At 34.0% G+C, this 22,615-nt stretch overlaps 2 protein-coding genes across 5 annotated transcripts in view; one reads left to right on the top strand and one right to left on the bottom strand.

Moving 5' to 3' along the window:
• The first annotated feature begins 4,853 nt into the window (after window positions 1-4,853).
• On the top strand, window positions 4,854-8,159 carry LOC107613800 (vacuolar protein sorting-associated protein 29). Of its 2 annotated transcripts, XM_016315955.3 has the most exons (5): window positions 4,854-5,308; window positions 5,720-5,817; window positions 5,914-6,114; window positions 7,133-7,270; window positions 7,628-8,159. In XM_016315955.3, the coding sequence occupies exons 3-5, from the start codon at window positions 5,983-5,985 to the stop codon at window positions 7,928-7,930; spliced, it is 573 nt and encodes a 190-aa protein (XP_016171441.1). In that variant the 5' UTR covers window positions 4,854-5,308; window positions 5,720-5,817; window positions 5,914-5,982; the 3' UTR covers window positions 7,931-8,159. The 2 variants fall into 2 exon arrangements, with proteins under 2 accessions (XP_016171441.1, XP_088353064.1); XM_088496938.1 differs by lacking the exon at window positions 4,854-5,308 and having other exon boundaries at window positions 5,525-5,817.
• Window positions 8,160-13,368: 5,209 nt separating this feature from the next.
• The window catches only part of LOC107613016 (proteasome subunit alpha type-3), a 30,706-nt gene continuing 21,459 nt past the window's right edge, over window positions 13,369-22,615 (bottom strand). The window contains exons 2-11 of one of the 3 annotated variants that reach the window (XM_088496519.1): window positions 18,413-18,615; window positions 18,059-18,098; window positions 17,883-17,966; window positions 17,206-17,279; window positions 16,373-16,459; window positions 16,201-16,285; window positions 16,028-16,074; window positions 14,896-14,961; window positions 14,181-14,271; window positions 13,369-13,718 (exon numbers count right to left, since the gene is read on the bottom strand). In XM_088496519.1, the coding sequence (XP_088352645.1) occupies window positions 13,647-13,718; window positions 14,181-14,271; window positions 14,896-14,961; window positions 16,028-16,074; window positions 16,201-16,285; window positions 16,373-16,459; window positions 17,206-17,279; window positions 17,883-17,966; window positions 18,059-18,098; window positions 18,413-18,516 (750 nt within the window). In that variant the 5' untranslated portion in view covers window positions 18,517-18,615 and the 3' untranslated portion in view covers window positions 13,369-13,646. Of the gene's footprint in view, window positions 13,719-14,180; window positions 14,272-14,895; window positions 14,962-16,027; window positions 16,075-16,200; window positions 16,286-16,372; window positions 16,460-17,205; window positions 17,280-17,882; window positions 17,967-18,058; window positions 18,099-18,412; window positions 18,724-22,615 lie in introns of those variants that run through there. The other 2 variants (XM_021109682.2, XM_016314832.3) reach the window with 2 other exon arrangements.

Here is a 22,615-nt window from a genome sequence, read left to right as displayed (position 1 = left end):
CCTTGAGTAACTTTGCAACACAAATGGCAGCACAAAATCTGAGCCAATAGCACATGCCCTAGCACCTATCCATAACTAAAAGATATCTCCTAAACAGATAAAGCAATCCAATAACTAAAAGAAAATAAAGAAAATTTAAGAAATAATAACACCAGCAGCAGTAGATCTGACTCGTATAAAATAAATTTCATTTACCCTGTTAAATATAAAGTGAATAACTCATTCACCTGTTCTAAAATTTTAAAGATTTAAAGTGATATAAACATGTTCCAAAAGCAAAATTTATAAAAACAGAAAAATACAAAAAAAAAAAAAAATTTAACTCTTTTTTTGATTAATGCAATGGATGGTTCATAACTCTACTTCATCATTATCATTTGTCCTTGAAATTTAAAAGATATATTTTTACATTTAAAAAAAATAAAATAAGTATAATAAAAAGTAAAAAATAAAATTTAAAACATTTTATACCATCAGAATCGAAATTCATTGAGGAGTCTGTCTCACCACCACTCTCTTCGTAATACATTGAAGAATCTAAATATTTTTGGATCAAAATTACAAATAGGAAGGCCAATGAACTACCATACAATATTATACGTAACAAAATATACTCAACAAATTTATTGTACTTATATCTTCATCATCAAACCATTCAGTGTGAACATACTTATCACTTTCAACATCTACGAAGGAGTAATTTTCACCCTTACTATTTTCCTCACCGTCACCATCAAATTGGGGAGTCCTTTCATCCATTTTTCTCATGGAACACATAGTTATGTTATGACCTCCCTTGTGACAGTAGCTACAACGCTTAGGCTTCCTTGTGGTCTCTGTCTCAATACTTCCGTTCTTTTCAAGGCCTTCATATATATATTTCGCATGCCCTTCCATCATGTTATCCTCCCCATTATGATCCCTAATCCATAAAAGTATATTTACCAATGCATCTCATGATTTATTAAATAGATCCCCTTTTAGGAACCCTTCATTCATAACTTGTTTACACCAATGTGCCAAATATGCACGCCAATTGATAGCTAAGGAATCTTCCATTAAGCTGCCTATGTCATCATATCCACTAATGCTTCCTTAGCTTTTCTGGTCCATCTTCACAGCACTAATAATGTTGGCAGTTCTGCAATGTCTAGAAAATCCAAAATAGCAAGTATATGACTAGATGGAATATTTATGGAGACCATTCTCATGCATGGGCTTTTAAAGTCATCTTGCTCTTAAATGAAAAGACACATGCCATATCATGTTAGGCTTATAAAATTTTGACACCTGATATATCTTGCAATAACTACTTTCCTTTTCATATATAACCTTCAATGTGCTGGCCTTATAAAGCATTGAAAGAAACAACATAAAAATTTGCTGGATATAAATGATGGCTGTTGACCTTTCTAATTGTTGAAAGTGTGTCTACATCACAAGTTGTTTAGTTGATGATTTAAAGTCTTCCAAATTCTCTCTGTGCTGCATGTAGTTCAAACAACGCTGGAAGTGTTGAACAAATTTTATCAAATTATGGCGTGATTTAATATATCTTTTGAGGACAGCATGTAAACTTTCACACCTCGAAATTGTTCTAAACCTGACAAAGAATTTTCTTTGGATATGAATGGTAGCCCACATGTTTCTTTTGCCATACATATCTATTAGCCATTCGCTATCTTCCACTCCAAAGTATCCAACCTTTTCCTCCCACTTTTGTTCAAACACACCAACTTCGTAATCACCTAGCATTAACTTTGTAAACATTTTCGTAAACTGAGGTTTGTGAATATTACTTGTTGCATTACGTATCAAGTGCCATGCATATAACCTATGATGTATATTGGGAAACAATTCTTGAATAACGATAGCCATCGATAGATGACCATCCGTAATTACTTAAGTCGGTGTATTTTCTTTCATTGTTATGAGAAGTTGTTTTAGTAACCACACATATGTACTTTTTCTCTCATTCGAAACTATCGCAGAACCAAATGCAACGGTTTGATTATGGTGGTTAACTCCCAAGAATATTACCGCCGGCAATCTATATCTATTCTTCTTATATGTGACGTCAAATGCTAGCACATCTCTGAACAGATTGTAGTCCAACTGACACTGGCCAACACACCAAAAAATTTGCTAAAACACCCTTTCTCTGCCCTTATCAACACTATAGAACAAGTTTTGATCTCTTACTGCTAGCGTTTTCAGGTAAGCCGTTGCAGAGTTTCAATCATCAGGTAATCGTCTTTTTTACTTTGCAATTTGATTGGGCATATCCTTAATTGAAAATTTAACACTCTCATACCCACCGTACTAGCTAGCTAATGACCCGAATATGTTTGGTATGCTAATTTCCACCTCTTTCATATGGTTCATTTGACTAATGTTAGCTTCAGTGATTTTCTTGTGAGATCTAACATTCTTGCTAACTTTAGAACAACAAACTCATAGTTGTGTTCATCACAAAATATTTTCACTGTCCAACTCTCAGTTATCATATCTAAGAAAACATGAAGTCTACTCATACAATTGTCTTTGGTTTTGGCTCCCTAACTCGATTTTTCAGATGATTCTATTTTTCTAATCTATAGCCTTCACAAGAACAAATATATGTTTTTCTATGACTTTCCCATCAACTTTTCTACTCCTACTCTTTCGCACATTGAAACCCCTCGTTTTAGCATATGAATTATAAAAGTCGAATGCCAAGCCAAGATCAGCAAAGTAAAATTCATAAATATTTTGTATAGATAAACCCGAAAAATCGATCTTACCAATATCTTCCCAAGAGTTTATATGATATTGATCCATATCCACCGCATCAGAAGTTGTATCTTCATCCACATGATCACAACATTATTCGTATTTTCATCCATTATATGTCTTTGACTATTTGATACTACCTGTAATTTATGGTGACTTAAGTTAATTACCCAATAAAATAGTACAAATTAGTTAGAATTTATAATTAAATAATCAAAATTAACCAATAGTGACCACTAAATTTACAAACAGAATCACAATATTAATTTCTGAATTTACAAACAGATTAAAAAAACAAACAATAGTAAAAAAAATAAAGATAGAACAAAAATAAAACTAAAACATCATGAACAGAATCATAAACACAAAAATTATAATTATAATTATAAAATTAAATTCTAAAATTTATAACCCTTATGAACAGAACCCAAAAAAATTCAAACAACCAAATAAACAGAACAAAAAAAATTAACTGAATAAAATCAATGAAATAAATTCATACAAAAAATCTTAACAAAAAATAAGCAGAACAAAAAAAATAATTGAATAAGTTCAATGAAGCAGATTCATATAACAAGAACATAAAAAAAATGAAATCAATGAAGCAAATTCATGCCGGAGGCTGAGGCTCTCTATTGGAACTCTGGAAGTGGAGGATGAAGGGAAGACGGAGCACCACGGCACCGATGATGACGTTGACTCACTGAGACCCATGCCATCGCTGCCTGCTAAGGATGATGTCGCTGAGGAGTGAGAACGACGATTCCGAGAAATGAGAACAACGACGCCCAGCGGTGATGGAACAAGGTGGGTGCCATGACAAAGGTAGAGAAGAACGAAAATGCTCTGAGGCTGAGAACGAACGATGCGAAGAGAGAAGTGAGATACTGAGAATGAATGATGGGGAGAGAGAGGCTAAGAACAACTTCGGGAGATGAGTTGAGACCGGAAAAGAGTAGAGTAGGTGGTGGTGGTTCTGTGGATAAAGAGGAGAGTAGTAGAGTACAATAAATTTAGAGGGTAAAAAAAAATTAAGATACACTAAATGAATTTTAAAAATATTTGTGACAAATATAAAAAAATATTATTTTTATTAAATTTCATATGAATCATATTTATAAATTATTTATTGTCCATATCAAAAAATCTCAAAAAACTTAAACTTACTAAAAACAGACCCTTTTTACCATTGTTTACCGTATTTGGGTTCTTTAAACTTAGAAGACCCAATCTTCTTATTTTTATTTTCATATTAGGAAACTATATTATTTTTTTATTGAAACTAAATAATAAAATTTTATCTTTAAAAAAACACTGATCATATTAAACAATTTATCTTCATCTTTTCAATAAAATATTTATGTAAATTAGTTAAAAAATGAAAGACTTGGTAATAACACTTGATGGCAAAAAAAGGAAGAACTGGCACATTAAAATACTAATGGTAGACAACAAAAAATAGTTTTTGTGTTTGAGCGTATTTTGGTACTGATACTCTAATCAATTTTTTGAATGCATTTCGAGTATTCATTATTCGTTTTGAAATCTTGCTTCGCTATCAAGACTTTTCTATATGAGGATTTGAAGTGATAGTTTTGCTTAACTGCACTTTATAGAACAGAGATAATAATTGATGGGCTGAACTGTATGAAGGATAGTATGTCACTACAAATTAAGTTGTTATCCAACTGTCGATGATTCTGAAACATGATGAAAGTTAAACAGATGTGCGCACCACCAAATTTACGCACCTCTCTAACTAATTAAAATATAATCAATAGACATTTGAAACTAAAATAATCATAATAAATAAGAACATATATTACAATATAAAATAAGGCTTATCAATATCTAAAATTCTGTTAGAAGACAACAAAAAGACTCCAAAAATATTTTGCTACAAATTACCTACAATGTATATAATGCTTTTATTGATTCGACTCCACAACTTAATACTCAACGGTTCTTCAAATGCTATAATTCTTCACAGACGAGATACAGATATAATTTAGTTACTTTTACGGTATCCGACATGTGGTACGTAAATATTTTTTATTTTATGTATTTCCGTAAATTTTAGATTTATTTAATTTAAATAAAAAAAATTCTAATTTTCGGCGCGATACCTCTCTCAGGGTCTCACCCCCACACCAGCACTCCCAGTCAACCCCGCTCGGCGACTCCCTCTTCTCTGACCACCACAGTAGACTGCTTGTCAGAGATCACTCGCCTCTCTTCCTCGCGTTCGTCCTGTCTTCATCGCGTTCCTCCACTATTCACCACCGTGGTTCCGTCGCCGTTCGCACCGCTTCGCGGTCCTTTGTTCTGGGCTTCTCACCGCGTTGCCGTCATCCGTTCTCACTGCATCGCCTTCATCAGTTCTTGCTGCCTTGCCGTCATCTGTTCTCGTCACCTTTCCGTCCTCCATTCTCGCCGCCTTACCGTCCTCCATTCCCGCCGGTTCGCCATCTGCCGTTCAGCATCTGGTTGACTGGTTTTGCCTGGAGTGTTGTTCAACGTTTTGCTTCACTTTTTGGTCTCTGCATTCTCTGTTCTTCGTGTTCTCTGTGTTGATGTGTTTTTCTTTGGTTCCTGTTAAATTTATTTTATGTAATTTTGTTGTTATTTGTGATTAATTTTCTGTTAAATTATATTATTTTTTTTTGTTAATTTTATATTTTTTTCTGTTTTTTCGGATATATCCGATATTCCATCGAATACCCTAAAAATTGCGGATACGAAATCTTATCCAATGATTAATTTTCGTCATCCAATCTGTGAACAAAATTTTGTATAATTGCATTTATATGTTTTCATACAAAATTAATGTTCTTATATTAATTAATTAGTATTTAATTGATAATGATTCTGTAAGATGAAATTTTTTTTGTTAGGAGATAGAGGGTTTTAGTCGTTTCAATTTGAACTTTTTGTTTTGATTCGTCAGTTCCTTTGTATCTGCGTGTTGATTCTGCCGCTCAGCCGCTGCTGCCACCACCCCACCCCTCAATCATGACGGCGGCGTCTGATTCCACAGCCACTCAAGTTCGTCTCTCTCTCTCTTTCACACTTTCAAATCAAATCAAATAATCTAATTTGTTTTCTTCTCGTTTGCAATTTTGATGTGATGTTTGCGTGCAGGTGGATTCCCTGGAAAATTAGGTTTTAAATCAATAATCAATAATCTGAATCTGTGATCAATCACTGAGGATGGTGTTGGTGTTGGCTCTTGGGGATTTACACATACCACATAGGGCTCCTGATCTCCCTGCTAAGTTCAAATCCATGCTTGTTCCTGGCAAGATCCAACACATTATTTGTACAGGGAACCTTTCTATCAAGGTCTCGCTCTTTCTATCCAATTCAATTGTTACTGATCTTAAGTTAATTTGTTTCAATCATTGCTGATATCCTTTATTTTACCTTGTTTGAGTTTTTTGCATGTTATTGTTTTTTGAGTGCATTTGCGTACAAAATTAGTGATTTTCATATTAATTGTAAATTTTGGAAATCAGTGACCACCTCTATGGACTGTTTTTGATTGCCACTTAGTAATGGTGAAGAGGAGTTTGCATTATTGTTCTCCACTTCCAATGACCAACTTGAGAGATTTTTTTATTCTCTGTATTCCCTTTTCCTCCTATTGTTTTTGTAACATCGGATGTGCTGTTAATGGATCTAAGGTTTGCAATTCAACCTGTCATTGATATATATTCTGTTAACCTCTGTACAAGGAGCTTGATATCAAGTAGGTTGCTAAAACTAATTAATTTTCATGGTATATCTGTGTGTGTGTGTTACACATATATCTGGATTAAATATTACTACCAAAGCTTGAGGGTAAATTTTATTGTATTGCTATTAAATTGGCAATGTTGCAGAGATGAGGATGGCTAGATGGATGAGTAGACACATTATACTATACATGATTAAAATGAATGCATTACAAAATTAAGCTGGTTTAAAGTGGTAAGGACTTGTTTGGAAAAGGTTTGTAGACACTCTAGTTTATAGAGTGGATCAAATGGAGGGTTGTCCTTTTTTTTTTTGGTTGGTAATCGGGGCCGAAGCCCAAAAACAGAAAGACTATCTACAAGGTGCTATATGGGGTGTATACATCCCCTTTACATCATCATCGAGAATTTGCACTAAATTTCCAGGAGGATTATCAAAGAACTTGAACGGAGGTAGAGGTAGACTTATGTTGCTGACCCTAGTGGGACAAGTCTTAGTTATTGTATATACACTTGTTATTGAGAAATGAAGTTTTTCATCAAGTTGCATGCCTTTTAATCCAATGACATATTTATGCCCGAGTTTCTTTGAACTTTTAAGCTAACTTTATGCAAATTATATTCAGGAAGTTCATGACTACTTAAAGACTCTTTGTCCAGACTTGCATATAACTCGTGGTGAGTATGACGAAGATACAAGATATCCAGAGACCAAAACACTGACCATTGGTCAGTTTAAGCTGGGACTATGCCATGGTCATCAGGTCTGATCTTCCTTAAACACTTTTTTACTATTCCTTCCAACTTTATTTCTAGTTTTTTTTTAGCTTTGTGACAAGTAATCAGTTTAGGATTCTCTTTTCTAGAGAAGATTATTTCACTTTGATATTCATGATCAGCTAATTCATATTAAGCCAAGAGAAAAAGGGTTTTGGGAAGTATTTTCAGTGATGTTTTTTTTCAATCTATATTGAATGGTTGTATTTCATTCTGCAAGTGTCACTTTATTGTGCAATTACATTGTCACTTTCTCATATGTTCTGGAAGGTACATCTCATTCTAAATTTGTTGCATATTATTTATAACTACATGATGATTATTTGATCTTAATGGTTATGAAGGTTATTCCCTGGGGAGACCTAGACTCACTTGCAATGCTACAGAGGCAGCTAGATGTAGACATCCTTGTCACAGGTCACACACATCAGTTTACCGCATACAAACACGAAGGCGGTGTGGTTATAAATCCTGGTTCTGCAACAGGCGCCTATAGCAGCATCACTTATGATGTGAATCCGAGTTTCGTCCTCATGGACATTGATGGCCTGCGTGTTGTGGTATACGTATATGAACTTATCGATGGAGAGGTTAAGGTTGACAAGATTGACTTTAAGAAAACAGCCTCCATCCACACTGCCCATTAGGCACTTGTATCTTGGTCTTGATCTCCCTGTATCTTTTTAAATTTGGTGTTTTTAGTGTTTTTTCTTTCATCCCTTTTTTCACTTTGTAAGGGTATTCTGCTTTAGTTTTATTCTGTTTTGGAGACTGTAAAAACCTTATCATATGTATTCTTAGAATTTGATCAACTTGTCATATGTATGATTGGATGCTATAAACATTTATGGTTGATTAGCAATTTAGCATTGTGCATTCCATTGAGAGTATAAATCACTTTTTTACTATAAACATTGTGCATAGTATAAATCACTTTTTCACTTACAGTATATTTTAAGCATTTGTCACAGTTTTATTAAATAACTAATATATCTTTGGGTAAAAGTTGTTCTTTCGATTTCTTTTCTCTTTCTGTTGTATCGTAATCATTGAGTGTGTATTTTTCTTTCAAATTATTTCTTCATAAATTAAGCACTATATTTTATCTTGATTTATTAAATGTATAGTCGATTAAAAGAAAATGAAAGAAAAACATTCATTTCATAACATGCAAAATAATTTGTATCCTTTTATATAATAAATCATTTTAATAGTTTCTGTTTGTACCTGGCCCAAGAATCTTAGTTAGGTTCAAAATGGATAAAGCTCAATTAAGAGATCTAATTCAATTCACCCTAACCCGATCTCATAAAGGTCGGACATCAGAAGAGTCCAGCTCCATTTACCTAGGTAAGTAACCGATTCTTAAAATATCTCTTATCCATTTAGAAGGAGGATTTGAACAACCTTTTTAATAAAAGGGATAATCATTTACCATTAAAGGTGGAGTTACTCTAAAAGGTGGTTATCAATTCTACTATAAGTACATTGACATCCTCAGGTATATTTAGAACCCAATCTACTAAAATCTGCTCAAAACTCTTGCTAACTTAGGCATCGGAGTCTCTTGCAGGTACCATCCCCACCTCCTCACGAGGAACTCGGACAGCGGCACCTCGACACCAACATAAGTCAGACGCTGCCCAGAAGGAGTTTGGACCTCACGTTCAGAACCAAAAGCAACCCAGTTTCAAGTAACCCTCGGAATATTGGTGCCGTTGCTAGGGACCTGGAAGTCTACACCCAACCATGGCGGATGATCAGTTCGAAGACGGACATACAGTGTCTGAATCAGAACCAGAACCTCACAATGATGATCGAGCACTCACAATATCTCCACGATATGATAGAGCAAGTGGCCCTAATGAGGAGGGGACATCGGGAAACCCTCAACCCAGGAGAATCAATTCAAAAATACTCCACCAGAGAATGAGGAACCTATGCACCCAACAAAAATTATGGGACTCGTATACGAGCATCATGGCCGATTAGAGCAACTCGAGCAGGAGATAGAGCGATAAAGAGAAGTTGAAAGAGACTTGTGAAGGGAGGTGCGATAGCAAAGAGAATTAGGAGAAAAACTGTTGAAATTAGGTTTCCTTCAAAATCGAAGCAACAATGCAGACCGAGAGGAACATCCTTTCGGAGAAAAAGATTCGTTTATAGAAGAAATCATGCGGGCTAGGGTTCCCAGGAACTTTAAAAACCCCAACATGGACCTCTATGATGGAATGACCAACCCGAGATTCCATCTTAGTAACTTTAAAAGTCGGATATATCTGGCTGATGCATTCGATGCAACCCATTGCAAAGCTTTCCCAACGACGTTAACTAAAGCGGTGATGAAGTGGTTCAATAGCTTACCACCTAGGTCAGTGACCTCTTTGACGACTTTGCAAGAAAAATTCTCAACCAATTTTCAATTTAGAAAGACAAAGTCAAGCACGCTCCTAATCTCCTAGGGGTCAGACAAGAGGTCGGAAAAACTCTCCGAGCTTATATGAAAAGATTCAACAAAGCTTGCTTGAAAATTCAAAATCTACCTATAGAAGCAGTAATAATGGGGCTAGTTAACGGCCTCAGAGAAGGCCCGTTTTTTCATTTCATATCAAAGTGACATCTGACTTCTCTGTACAAAGTATAAGAGCGGGCAAAAAAATACATCAACATGGAAGAAAATGCTCGATTTATAGAACCCGTTCCAAGACAAAATCCTCCTTATCAAGCTCGGGAGAAAGAGAATGAAGCAAAGAAAAGGGACGAATATAGCTCGGACAAACCCCGAAGATACCATAATTATATCCCTCTAAGAGTTTCTCTTATCGATATTTATAGGAAGATCTGCCATATCGAGAAACTTCCACCACCTCGTCGTATTAAGAACAAGAAAGGTGAAAGTCGGATAGAATACTGCGAGTATCACAAGCTATAGGGCATTCAACCAATGAGTGCTACAACTTGAAAATGTGATAGAAAAATTGGTCAAAGAAGGTCGGTTAGAAAGATACCTTGCAAAAAGATCGGACGATCAAGGAAAAAGGAAGAGAGGCGATGAAGACAAAGGTTGACGAGATCGGCCACCACAAACCCCTAATAGATATATCCATATGATAGCTGAAGGGTTTACAGGAGGCAAGATAACAAAGTCTTCTCGTAAAAGGCATTTAAAGAAGCCTGTCAAGTCAGTGGAGAATGTGAAGCTCCCGACTTACCCACAATTTCATTCACCAAAGTATATGCTTAAGGAGTGACCCCCCCAACCATGACGATCCCATTGTGATTACCATGATACTAGCCAATGCAAACCTCCACAGAACTCTGGTAGATCAAGAAATATCGGCCGATATATTGTTTAAACCTGCCTTCGACAAGCTTGGGTTAGAAGAGAAAGAGCTTAGAGCATATCCTGACACTCTTTTCAGGTTAGGAGATACACCCATCCGACCTCTCGACTTCATCCCGTTACATACCACTTTCGGTAAAGGTATGGAATCTAGGACTTTAAGTATAGACTACATTGTGGTTGATATAACATCAGCCTATAATGCACTAATAGGTCGGACAATCTTGAACCAACTCGCGATGATCGTTTCTACTCCTCATCTCTGCATGAAATTTTTGACTTCAGAGAGAATCGCTACCATAAGAGGAGATCAGAGATTGGCACGAAAATCTTATAATGAAAGTTTGAACCTACCTGGAGGTAATAAGGGAAAAGAAGACAACACCATTGAGTTTGGTGGTGTCCGAATACGAGAAGAACTAAAGCCACGACTTGGGAAAAGACAGAAGAAGTTCAAATTAGAGATCAGGCCGAAAAAATGACAAGCATAGGAGCCAACTTGGATAAAGAATTGAAAGCAGATCTCGTTAAGTTCTTACAAAAATTTCGATCTCTTTGCTTGGAAAGCCTCTGATATGCTTGGAATACCTGAACCTCATGAGTCACAAGTTCGCTGATTACCCGGGTTCAGGACCTGTTCAACAAAAATGATGAACTCGGTCCTGAATGAGTGCAAGTCGTTGAAAAGCATATCCAAGCTTTATTAAAAGCCGGATTCATAACTCTTCGTTGTGATCCTTTAGCTCCATAGCTTGTGCTCTTCTTTGGTATTTTTCTTCTTATTGTTCATGTTTTAGGCAAAAAAATTATACGAAGACCTTTATATCCTCTTTTATAAAATTTTTCTTTATGATGTAGATAATTTAACAACTAAAAATATACATTCATCTATCAAGAAAAATTGACTAGATGTCATCATTTTATTTGAGAACAGGGGCGAAGCCACATAGAGAGAAAGGGGGATAATGGCCCCCTAATTTTAATTTTTTACATGTAAATTATATGTAAAATTTAGTTTAGCCCCTCTTAAAATTTTACTTTAGTTTTATTTTATTATGTAAATATTTTTGACTTTTCTCTAATATTTCATCTAGTTCCGTCCCTATTTAAAAATAAGATAAAATGAATGTAAGGATTGAAGAACTTGATCTAAATTTTTCCTTAGCAAAACCCAAGTTTAATTTGAAAGAAAGAACAGCTAAACTCCTAGGCAAATGCTACTTGCAAGATTGTAATTAGTATCCGAAGAACTCTTTGGATATCCATTAGTACAAGGTTTTTTGCGTTTTTCATGCATTAAAAACTTATGTTTTTTATTTGTATTTTTATTTTCAGTACTTTTTATTTTTAGAATTTTGTAAAATAAAAAATAATAGTAAAAATAATAAAATTTTATTTTCTACTCCTAACTTTTTTTTTTTATAAATTCTAAAAACAGAAAATACTAGAAATAAAAATACAAATCAAAGTCACTCTTAATTTTTTATCATTTTTTTTCATTAAAATTTTTGTATTCCTGAATTCTTAGATAGTACCCTCAAAATACTAGTTAGCTAAGCTCAATTTAAGAAAAAAAATAGTATGTGTACATTTAAAATTAGCTATTAAATCAACTATTATATATTAACTACACGAGATAAGAGACATGCACATTTGAACATATCACGGATACAAACATGATACGTGGAAGACGAAGGACTCAACGTATCTCAAATATGGTATTATATAATTAATACTTAAAGTTTCTTTCTTAACTAATATTTTGGTGTTTGTATTTCTTGTTTTGTCTTAAAAAGAATATTAGTGACATTGTTTGATAAAAAAAAATCACTTTTTGAGTCTGACCCAATTACCCTAATGGAAAAACATAATTTCCACCTTCTCATCTTTTCAAGTTGCACGCTGTCATGGTGTTGCATGTCTTCTTCTTTTTTTTTTTTTTGTCCGTTCTTCAACCTTCCCTAGAGTAGAAAGGCAGAACCAGAGAAGGAGCTCTGAACAGAGAAAGTGAGAATAGATTGAGAGAGGAATGAATGAGCAGACAGGATCAGATGGAGGAGGACGACAATGACATCAACTGGAAAGAAGACTGCTCCGATGATGACAACGGTGGAGTGCGACAAAGAATTTGAGTTGGCCGCCTAGGTGCTCTAGCGGCCTACTAATTCTTCACTATTCACGGTTTCTAGTTCGGTTCAACCATCCGATTTTGCAATTACCTCTGTTTTTTACAGGTTGATTCGATCTACAGTTCAGCCGATCAATTTGAACTGATTTTTAAAACCATGGTAAAATATTTTTTTCAAATTGACTAAACTTATTTTTAAATGTTAATCACAGCATCACTTTCTCATTGTAGTTAGTGTTATTCAAAGTTTCTCATGTTAACTAGATTGGTAAGTAGAGTGTTATTTTGAACATTGATATTAATATTTTTATCACAAACATCCTTGTTGGTACAAGGACCCTCTTTTTTTTTAGGGCCTAGTTGGTACAAGGACCTTAACAATCAAACAACCCATCACTTGGAAAAGAAAAGATAGATAAACCCGAAAATTTGACCATATTCTCGTACATGAAATTCGATTAAGTTTGTAACCCTCAAGTGTAATTTCAACACACTACACACCCATTTCTTTCCCCCTTCTTTCACCTGTATATAATAAGCTCCATCCTAGGCAAGCCAGTGTCCTGCACGGAAAACCTTTTCCAATCCAAATTTCTTCGCCCTACCCAAGAACTGTCCAGAAGAAAATGCATTCCAAGTTTCCAACATATAGAAAACAAACTTGATGGTAAGTTGAGTAAACATGGGCAAAGAAGACACAATGCAAACATAAAATCAACAACCGAAGGCCAGAATCTAAAGTACTTCCTTCAGAAGATTTATCCATAGGAACTCGGACGTTTAATAATCAAGCATAGAAAATCCAACATTACATTTCCTTTAAAAGTTCCAAATGCTGAAATGGTCAGTTATAGAAATACATCTCTAGAACTAAATAACTATTTCAATCTGACTAATCTGCATCCATTTCTTCAAGAGCAGCTTTGGCTGCTGCCTTAGCTTCTTCTAGAAGCTCATCAGGGACCTGCACATGATCAATTCAGAGGCATGTAAGCTAACAAAATAAACAAAGAAACGCTATGCTAGAGAACAGCGAATCACTAACATAAAGCTACCCTTTGGTAGTGTAGTAGGAGAGTGTTTTGCTAACAAAAAGGTTCTGTACTAATAAACTAGGTGTATCCACCTATAAACCTTTCAACAGGTTTAGACAAGAGCATATCATTAGTTAGATCACGGTAACTACATATCCTAAAAGATGGATGTGATGCAAGTGTTTGAAAGGATAGACATCAGATTCAATCCCTCAACAATAGAAAAAGAGTAAATGTAAAGTACACAATACACATGAAAAAGTATGGAGAGGTCAAAAAGTACACCCCCCCAAAGATCTTTGAGAAGAAAATGACAGATAGGAGATCAAAATATTAAACCCAAAAATTACAACCTGTTACAAAGTATATGGATACATACAGTTGGACCTTACCTTTTGATGCTGGCGATTTGATTCATCACATACCCAACTCATTTCAAGTTCAAAGTCTTTATCCTTTGCCTCATCATGAACTCCATAAATACTGTTTGGCGAAGAAAAATAACAAAGATGGTTGTAAATAACAATCCATATCAAGACATTGACTTGGAGAAAGAATAGTATGTCAAGAATAAACATCCTTCCCTTATTATGGAGTAGAAAACTGGATTATAAAGCTAACCATCCCATACAATACTGACAACTAAAACAATTCGAAGCAAAAAAGGGAACTTTTACCATCTGCAATCTCTATAGCTCAATACATGTAAAATATTCAATTTAGAAAATATTCAATTTTACTCCTTCCAATTGAGGGTTGAAAAATTCTTAATGATTCTAAAAGATGCAAGGGGTTTCCCGAACTTTTAAAAAATGACTTTAAGAGTTGTAGCTTAATTGTTCATAAAAAAACCAGCAATTATCAAGATAAATCACTGATTTGATCAGATTTCTTGATTGGGAAAATCCAACTTATCCATACTAAGTTTGGTTCTATTGCACTTCAGCTCCAACACAATGAAGAATGAAAATTATTGTCAATGCTTGACAAAAGTTGAAGGACTAAAATGTTCACATCAATGAACGCATCAGAGACAGAAGGCAATTCATCTAAATAAAAAACTAAGCACAGATTATACATACTATATCTAATAATCACGGTACTTACATCTTGGCTACTTCAATAACCCCTTGACGGCAAGTCATGTCAGTAAGCTTTAACTTCTCGATCTCTCTGCCAATAATTTAACAAGAAAATTTAATATCTTACAGAATGAGTCGGCTATCTCGAGACCAATTTGAATCAGATCAAGAAAGAAAACATGGTGAGATCTTCGAAGGTTATAACATGAACCAAATATAGCCAAGGCTGAAAAAATCAATTACAACCCATCAACAAAAATAAAAGAAATATTGCAAGAATAACAAAATTCGAGCTTCCCATGCTCCATGCAATATCTAAAGTTCCCTATTTACCTAGATATAATATATTTTACACCTTATTATACCCTCCCCAGACAGCAAGACTGCACAATGACAGAATCCTCATACACTGAGCAAGCCTTCATGGCTGATAGCAAAAAAGATAAGAAACACCCACCATATTCCAAAAGGCTGATTCAAGTTAAGCCCAAAGGCGAAATTGAATTTAAACTACAAAGGCAAAAAACACATACTGGTCATACTTCCATTGCCACTTGAACACCCTGTAATCAATCTTTTCAATACAACCTAATTAAAATTTAAATTTGATCACAAATCTACTATTTTCAGTATTCGGGATATGGGATGAAGATGCCAGAAGGAATCCTTCAAACAACAGTTGAAGAGATTTTGCATGGGGAACAATGTTCAAACCATCAAGGAGTAAGATTCTAATTCACATTAGTATTTTCTTGCATTTATGTTTATTCAACTCAAACAGTACACACCACAGTACAAAAAGAGGACGGAAAAAATTGCAGCATATCTTGATCAGTTTGAAAAATTTTACACTGGCAATAAAAATAAAGAGAAAAAAGGGAAGGTCTACCCTCCCACTTTATTACCTTCAGCAGATTACTATCAAACTTCACAAAGCAAGATTCTATATAATAGCAACTCCACATAGTAGTTATTAAACAGAACAAATGTTTTTCTATATCATTTACCCTGCAACCAAACATACCCTATGCCAAGAGAAAGCCAACAATGGAAACTGAAAGGAGGATAACCTCCATACCAAAAACAATTAAAAGGAAAAATTTAATTTTACATTTATTATTGAATATAATAATTATGATTAATGTTAATTCCCTTACGTTTTTGCAGCCTGCCTGCCTTTCCCAATTGCAGCACCAAAATATCTCTAGAACATAGCAACAAGAACAAATTAGTATAAAAGCTGTATGTGGAACTGCAAAGAAAAGGAACCTCAATAGTTCAGGCATTGCCAAAGATAATATCAGAAGTTGTCAACAAAAGGTTCACTAACATAGGAAACGCCAGAAGGTTCAACCATGTACAATTGTGGTCCATCTCTATCATAACCTCCTAGTATGACGCCACATCCAAAAGGTCTGTGAAATTGCCAACAATATGTTATTGATGTAAAAAATACGAAAAAGTACAGCTTAAAATGGTAATGCGAATCAATTTCACTAAACCTGAGCCACCAGTATAGTGTGCAAAGGTGCACATAACTAGCCACGCGTTCAGCAAGTTCCTTAACAGGAATAGGTTCTCCATACACACTGCAAAGAAAAATAAGCTAGAAGTGAATATTATGTAATGGCAAGATATTGATCTTTAACTTGGCACTATACACACAAGGAAATGGGTAAAAACACAATATTAGCATGCACATCAAACGTAGTCCGTTCAACACTACTACACTAGTTCTCTTATCCCATAGTGATTCAATCCTGACATTCAATCTAAAGCATGAAAATGCATGAGTACTGAAAACCCAAGCATGATATGGTTCATTTCAATCCAGAGCCACCAACAGCAATGTGTTAGATCATAGATGTTTGAAATGGCGAATGTTTTAGGGTATAAACCAATAATTTTAATGGTCCACTAAAAGTTTCTTTCTGAATGAGGAGTTTAGCTTTCGATTATATTCTATCACTAGAAGCCTGAGAAGTAAGAACAATAAAGTAAACTAAATCATCACTGTGTTATTTGAACAGCATCTGAAATACTTATCGATCAGTTTCAGGGAATCATACATTGTCACATTGACAATAAGTCAAGCAAAATATAGCAGAATAGAAAGATTAATAATAATTGGTTGAATCAAAACCAAAACAAGGCTTAGTCACTTTCCAGTGATTTAAATTTCCAATTAGTTCATTTGCGTTCAATAGCAATAACACATCCAATCCAATCTTAGTCAGTATAGACAATACACTTAAACGAACGCATCAGAGAAAATGAATAACAATATAAGGGCAGGGTGGACTTTGTTGGGATATTTCAGGATAATGTAATAAACCTGTCATAGTTAGTTGCTTCAGACTTGGTCCTCGCAACAATTTGCCTACCATCAGCTGCTAACCCTGCCACGGCCTAAAATTGGAAGAAGATTCATGCATACATAAGAAAAGGTTCAAAAACATCAAAGCAACAGTAATGAAGCCGCTGATATTATCCCCATAAAACAAAATAATGAAAACAAACCACACGAAGGTATCCCTATCAACGCAACAATATTATCCCCATAAAACAATAATAATAAAAGTAAATCACATGAAGGTATCCCTATCAACGCAACATTATAACCTAGTTCTATGATCTCCACAACTTTCTAATACTTCCAATTAATTGAACATATGGTCGTTTCAAATATTTTTCATATAAGATATATCATCGTTAATTTAACATTTTTCATACAGACATTACCCATACTTCTTTCATTCTTCACACTCAATTCACATGTTCTCCTTCAATAACTTCTTAAATCCTATATGCTCCACTGCACTAATCACAACACTACAATACGAGCTACCCAGCAAGTCAACAATGTGTATTTTTTGTAAACCATTTATTGTCGTTAGATTTTTTTTATTGGAAAAAAAAGGAGGGGCGGGGGGAGTAACAACAAAAAAATAGTAACCTACTAGCAAGCTGTACAAAATAGTATAAAAATTGGAATTGTAAATAACTTAGTACCATGCCAGAGTGGCGATGAACCGAGTGTATTCTCCGATTAGAACCCGGTAACATCATTTTTGAAGCAATAAGTTTCTCCACGCCCTAAAACAAAAACCAAGTTTTTTTATTAGTTTATATTTGTTAGGAAAGACAAAAACAAAAAGGAGTACAAAGATTAAATCAGAATAACCTACCAACACAATGCCATCCTTGCATTTGATCCCTATAACAGTCCTGCAACAACAATGTTGTAATTGAAAGATCGCAATACACAAAAAAAAAATATTCAAAACCGAAAATCAAAATCTACCATCATTCAATTACTCCAGAAAAAAAAAAAAAAAAAAAAAAAAAAAAAACAGCTAAAACCCACTCCTAAACAAAGTAAGAAAACCAAGCTAACCAATGAACAATTGTTCACTAATTCCCTTTTCCCCAAAACCCTTACCTAAAATCGATGATTTCAGTGTAGGCAAAACCTTCAAAAGCAATTTTATGAATAAAAAATGAGAGCAAAAAAAAAAAAGGGGGGGGGGAGAAGGGTTTACCCGCTATTGTCGACGGCCTTGGCGGCGTACTCGATCTGGAAAACGCGGCCATCTGGTGAGAAAGTAGTGACCGATAGGTCGTAACCTGTTCCGATGCTGCTCATCGCTTACTTGATTTTGATATTCTTCTTCTTCTCCTCCTCCTCCTTCTTCTTCTTTGAAATTTGCTTTTTGAGATGTTTTCTTTGCTTCTCGGAGTTGGCCTGCGCACAAAGCAAAATTGTGTTTTAGGCTTGAATATTTCACAGTAAATGAGTAATGCCCTGGTGCAGTTAAACACAGCCAAAACACGATGTTAAAGATGGCAAAACAATTTTAGAGTTGATTTCAAAGAATTTATATAATTTTCGAAGTTTTAATATAAATTTTCAATTAGATAAAATAGAAGATTTCAAATTGTACATATGAATGAGGATTTTAACTCTATCTCTCCTTAAAATACAATTAAAATATACAAAAAAAAACGTCTATTAAATTAATTATCAAATAAATTGTTTATATAAAATATATATTAAAATTTAAAATATACGTTAAAAATATATAAAATAATACACATGTGCCAAAATATATATAAATTTTATTAATTGCTATTTATTGTTTTTAATCCAATTGCATTTTAATATGGAGTTTCTGTTGGTCAAGATTATTCAAATATAAAAAAATCCATGACACATTCAAGTTATTATTTATCTTTTGGACAACATGTAATCAACGGAATGAAGTTATTTTTTTAAGATGAATTAGTTTCTGTTAGAGTTGATTATGATTTCAACTATGATGATATTTCTGGTGAGTTTGCTATAATAAATTATTTTTTTTTATGCTATTAGTACTGTTATCCATTCTTTTTCACCCACACTCACTCGTGTAACAGTCGATATTGTCTGTTTTGGCACACAAGATCTCACAGTTTTGTCTTTGACGATAGAGATGATAGCCGAAGCCCCCCACATTCACTCGTCAAAACGCGTCATGATAGAGAGAGGTATCCACACCCTTATAAGGCATGCTTCGTTCCCCTCCCCAACCGATGTGGGACCTTATATATTTCATTTTGGAGTTAAATTTATTTAGTTGAGAAATATTATACTTGATATGATACAGGTAATGGTCACCAAGAAAATAACTTTCAGTTCACATATGGAGGTAAAATGTTACTTTTTACCTATAAATATTCTTTTCCTTTTGTATTGTACACTCTAAAGAAAAAATTGTCATATAATGCAGATTATTTTGATTTCGGTGATTCAATTTCAATTTGTCAAGAGTGTGGTGCTTTAATGTGGTATGATGAAAGAAATCGAAAAAATAGAAATTATATCATTCTAGAGTTTAGTCTATGCTGCAGTTTAGGAAAAGTGCAATTGCCTTTTCTAACAGAGCCTCATGAAGTTCTAAAAGAGTTACTTTATGACTATGGTTTAAAGCATTACAAGAATTTTCAAAATAATATCAGAGCATATAATCAAATGTTTGCAATTTACTTCTTCTGCTGGAAAGGTGGACTCATCTATAAACAAAGGCCGTAGACGTGCTCCAACGGTCTACAAGATTAGTGGAGAAAATGTTTATTATATTGGTAGTTTAATGCCTATGCCCGGTGAAAAACCTAAATTTGCTCAGTTGTATATCTATGACACAAAAAACGAAGTAAATAATAGGATAGCACCATTTAGGTAATTTGCTTTATCTAAACTCAATTACTAATATTTTGTTTTTTTCATTTATATTTTCTGTCTATTTTCTATATCATTTTGTTTAGCTATAGAAGTTCTTATTTTTTTTACTTCTTTTTTATTGATGTTGTAGGTCAAATGATTCTAAATATGCTATTGACCCTGAAATTGTTGGCAAGTTACAAAAGATGTTAGATGAGAATAATGCTTTGGCAAAATCATTTAGAATGGCGAGAGAAAGATTCGCAGGTTCTAATACAGAACATGTAAGGTTGAAGCTTTTAAGTTCAAGGAAAAAAGATGGAAAAATTTATAATTTGCCTGATGTTTCTGAAGTGGCAGCTTTAGTTGTTGGTGATATTGATTCTCTTTCATCAATCAGAGATATAATCTTAGAAAGATAAGATGGTCGCTTAAAGCGTATAAATGAGATTCATGTTGCTTATCTTGGTTTACAATATCCACTTCTTTTTTCATATGGAGAAGATGGCTATAGAATTGATATTCAACATAAAATCATCGGGAGTTTGAAACCTAACAAGAGGAGCAAATTGACCATGCGACAATTTTTTGTATTTAGGCTTCAAACCAGGAAAACACAAGCTCCAACAATACTGGTTTCTAAAAAACTTTTTCAGCAACTTTTAGTGGATGCTTACACTATGATTGAATCAGAACGTTTGTTATATTTTAGGATTCATCAAAAGAAACTTAGAGCTGAAGATTACAAGAGTTTGAAAAATGCTAAATCTACAGGTCAAACAAGTGGCTCAAGTATAGGAAAAAGAATAGTTTTGCCATCAAGTTTTATAGGAGGTAGGCGTTATATGGATGGCTTATACCATGATTGTGTTGCAATTTGTGGTCATGTTGGTTATCCAGATTTGTTCATCACTTTCACATGTAATTCAAAACGGCCAAAGATCAAGCGACTCTTAGACCCTTTACATCTCAAACCAGTAGACCGTCATGACATTGTTTGTCGAATGTTCAAAATGAAGCTTGATATGCTAATTAAAGATTTGAAAAAAGAAAGATTCTTTGGTAAAGTTGTTGCTGGTAAGGTGTACATTAAAAAAAAAAGTATATACTATTTTAAGAACATCAAATATATCTATAGTTGCTAATATGTACTATATTATGATTTATGTGCAGATGTTCATACAATTGAATTTCAGAAACGAGGTCTACCACATGCTCATATTTTGATATTCTTGGATTCTTTAAGTGAATTCCCAGATCCAAAAAATATAGATAAAGTAATTTGTGCTAAGATTCCTAATCAATTTGAGCATCCAGATTTGTACAAGGTTGTAAAAAAATTTATGCTTCATGGTTCATGCGGTTCTGCAAATATATTTTCACCATGCATGAAAGAAGGTCGTTGTTCAAAGTTCTATCCCAAATCTTTTGCTGATTTAACAACTATTGATGCTGAAGGGTATCCAATATATAGAAGAAGAAAGACTGGTTGTTATACTGAAAAAGGAAATATGGCTCTAGATAATCGCTATGTTGTTCCTTATAATCCTTCTTTGCTAATGAAATATCAAGCACACATGAATGTTGAGTGGTGTAATCAGAGAAGAGAAATTAAGTATCTCTTCAAATATATAAACAAGGGTTACGATCGCGTCACTGCTATTTTAGATAATGCTGATGATAGTGAATGCTCAAATAAAGTTATTGATGAAATAAAAAACTATCTTGATTGTAGATATATATCCCCATGTGAAGCTGTTTGGAGAATATTTGCATACCCATTCATTCTAGAGAATCTGCTGTACAGAGATTGAGCTTTCATTTGCCTGGTCGGAATCCAATTCTATATGAAGATGGTGAAGATATTGATGATATTCTGTCAAAACCTGGGATTGATCAATCAATGTTTAGTGCATGGATGGATGCTAATAATAGTTACTCGGAGGCTAAAGAGTTGATATATTTTGAGTTTCCAAGATTCTTTTATAATAAAAAAGAAAAAATCTGGTAAAAAAGAAAGTGTGGCTATACTATTGGAAGGCTTTATTATGTATATCCAACATGTGGAGAGTTATTTTATTTATGAATGATGTTGAATTTTGTTCGAGGTCCTACCAACTATGACCAAATCAAAAGTGCAAATGGTGTTATTCACAATAGTTTTAGAGATGCTTGCTTTGCTTTGGGATTACTTAATGATGATAGAGAATATATTGAAGCTATCAAAGAAGCTTCACGTTGGGGTTTAGGTGATTATCTAAGGAAGCTTTTCACGGTGATATTGATGTCAAATAGTGTGAGCAGACCAGAACATGTTTGGGAAGAAACTTAGAGGCTTCTATCTGATGATATTTTGTATAATGAAAGAAAATTGTCTAAAAATTTAGGTTCTACTTTGATTCTAATAAAAATTTATTTTTTAATGATTCATATTGTGTTTCTTATTATAACTATTTTATTTGTTCTTATATTGTTTTTTCTTTTTGTTTGCAGATTTATCTTTGATTGATGATCAGCTGAAAACAAGATGCTTATATGAAATTGA

Source organism: Arachis ipaensis, chromosome B8 (genome assembly GCF_059453495.1).
Source record: "Arachis ipaensis isolate K30076 ecotype BB chromosome B8, ASM5945349v1, whole genome shotgun sequence".
NCBI lineage: Eukaryota > Viridiplantae > Streptophyta > Magnoliopsida > Fabales > Fabaceae > Arachis > Arachis ipaensis.
This window is presented reverse-complemented; position numbering and strand designations above follow the sequence as displayed.

What these genes read in the sequence shown, in the direction of transcription:
- LOC107613800 (XM_016315955.3), top strand. Translation starts at nt 5,983, where the DNA reads ATGGTGTTGGTGTTGGCTCTTGGGGATTTACACATACCACATAGGGCT. An exon ending in CAGGGAACCTTTCTATCAAG is followed by an intron (nt 6,115 to 7,132) that starts GTCTCGCTCTTT and finishes AATTATATTCAG; the next exon opens with GAAGTTCATGACTACTTAAA. An exon ending in GACTATGCCATGGTCATCAG is followed by an intron (nt 7,271 to 7,627) that starts GTCTGATCTTCC and finishes ATGGTTATGAAG; the next exon opens with GTTATTCCCTGGGGAGACCT.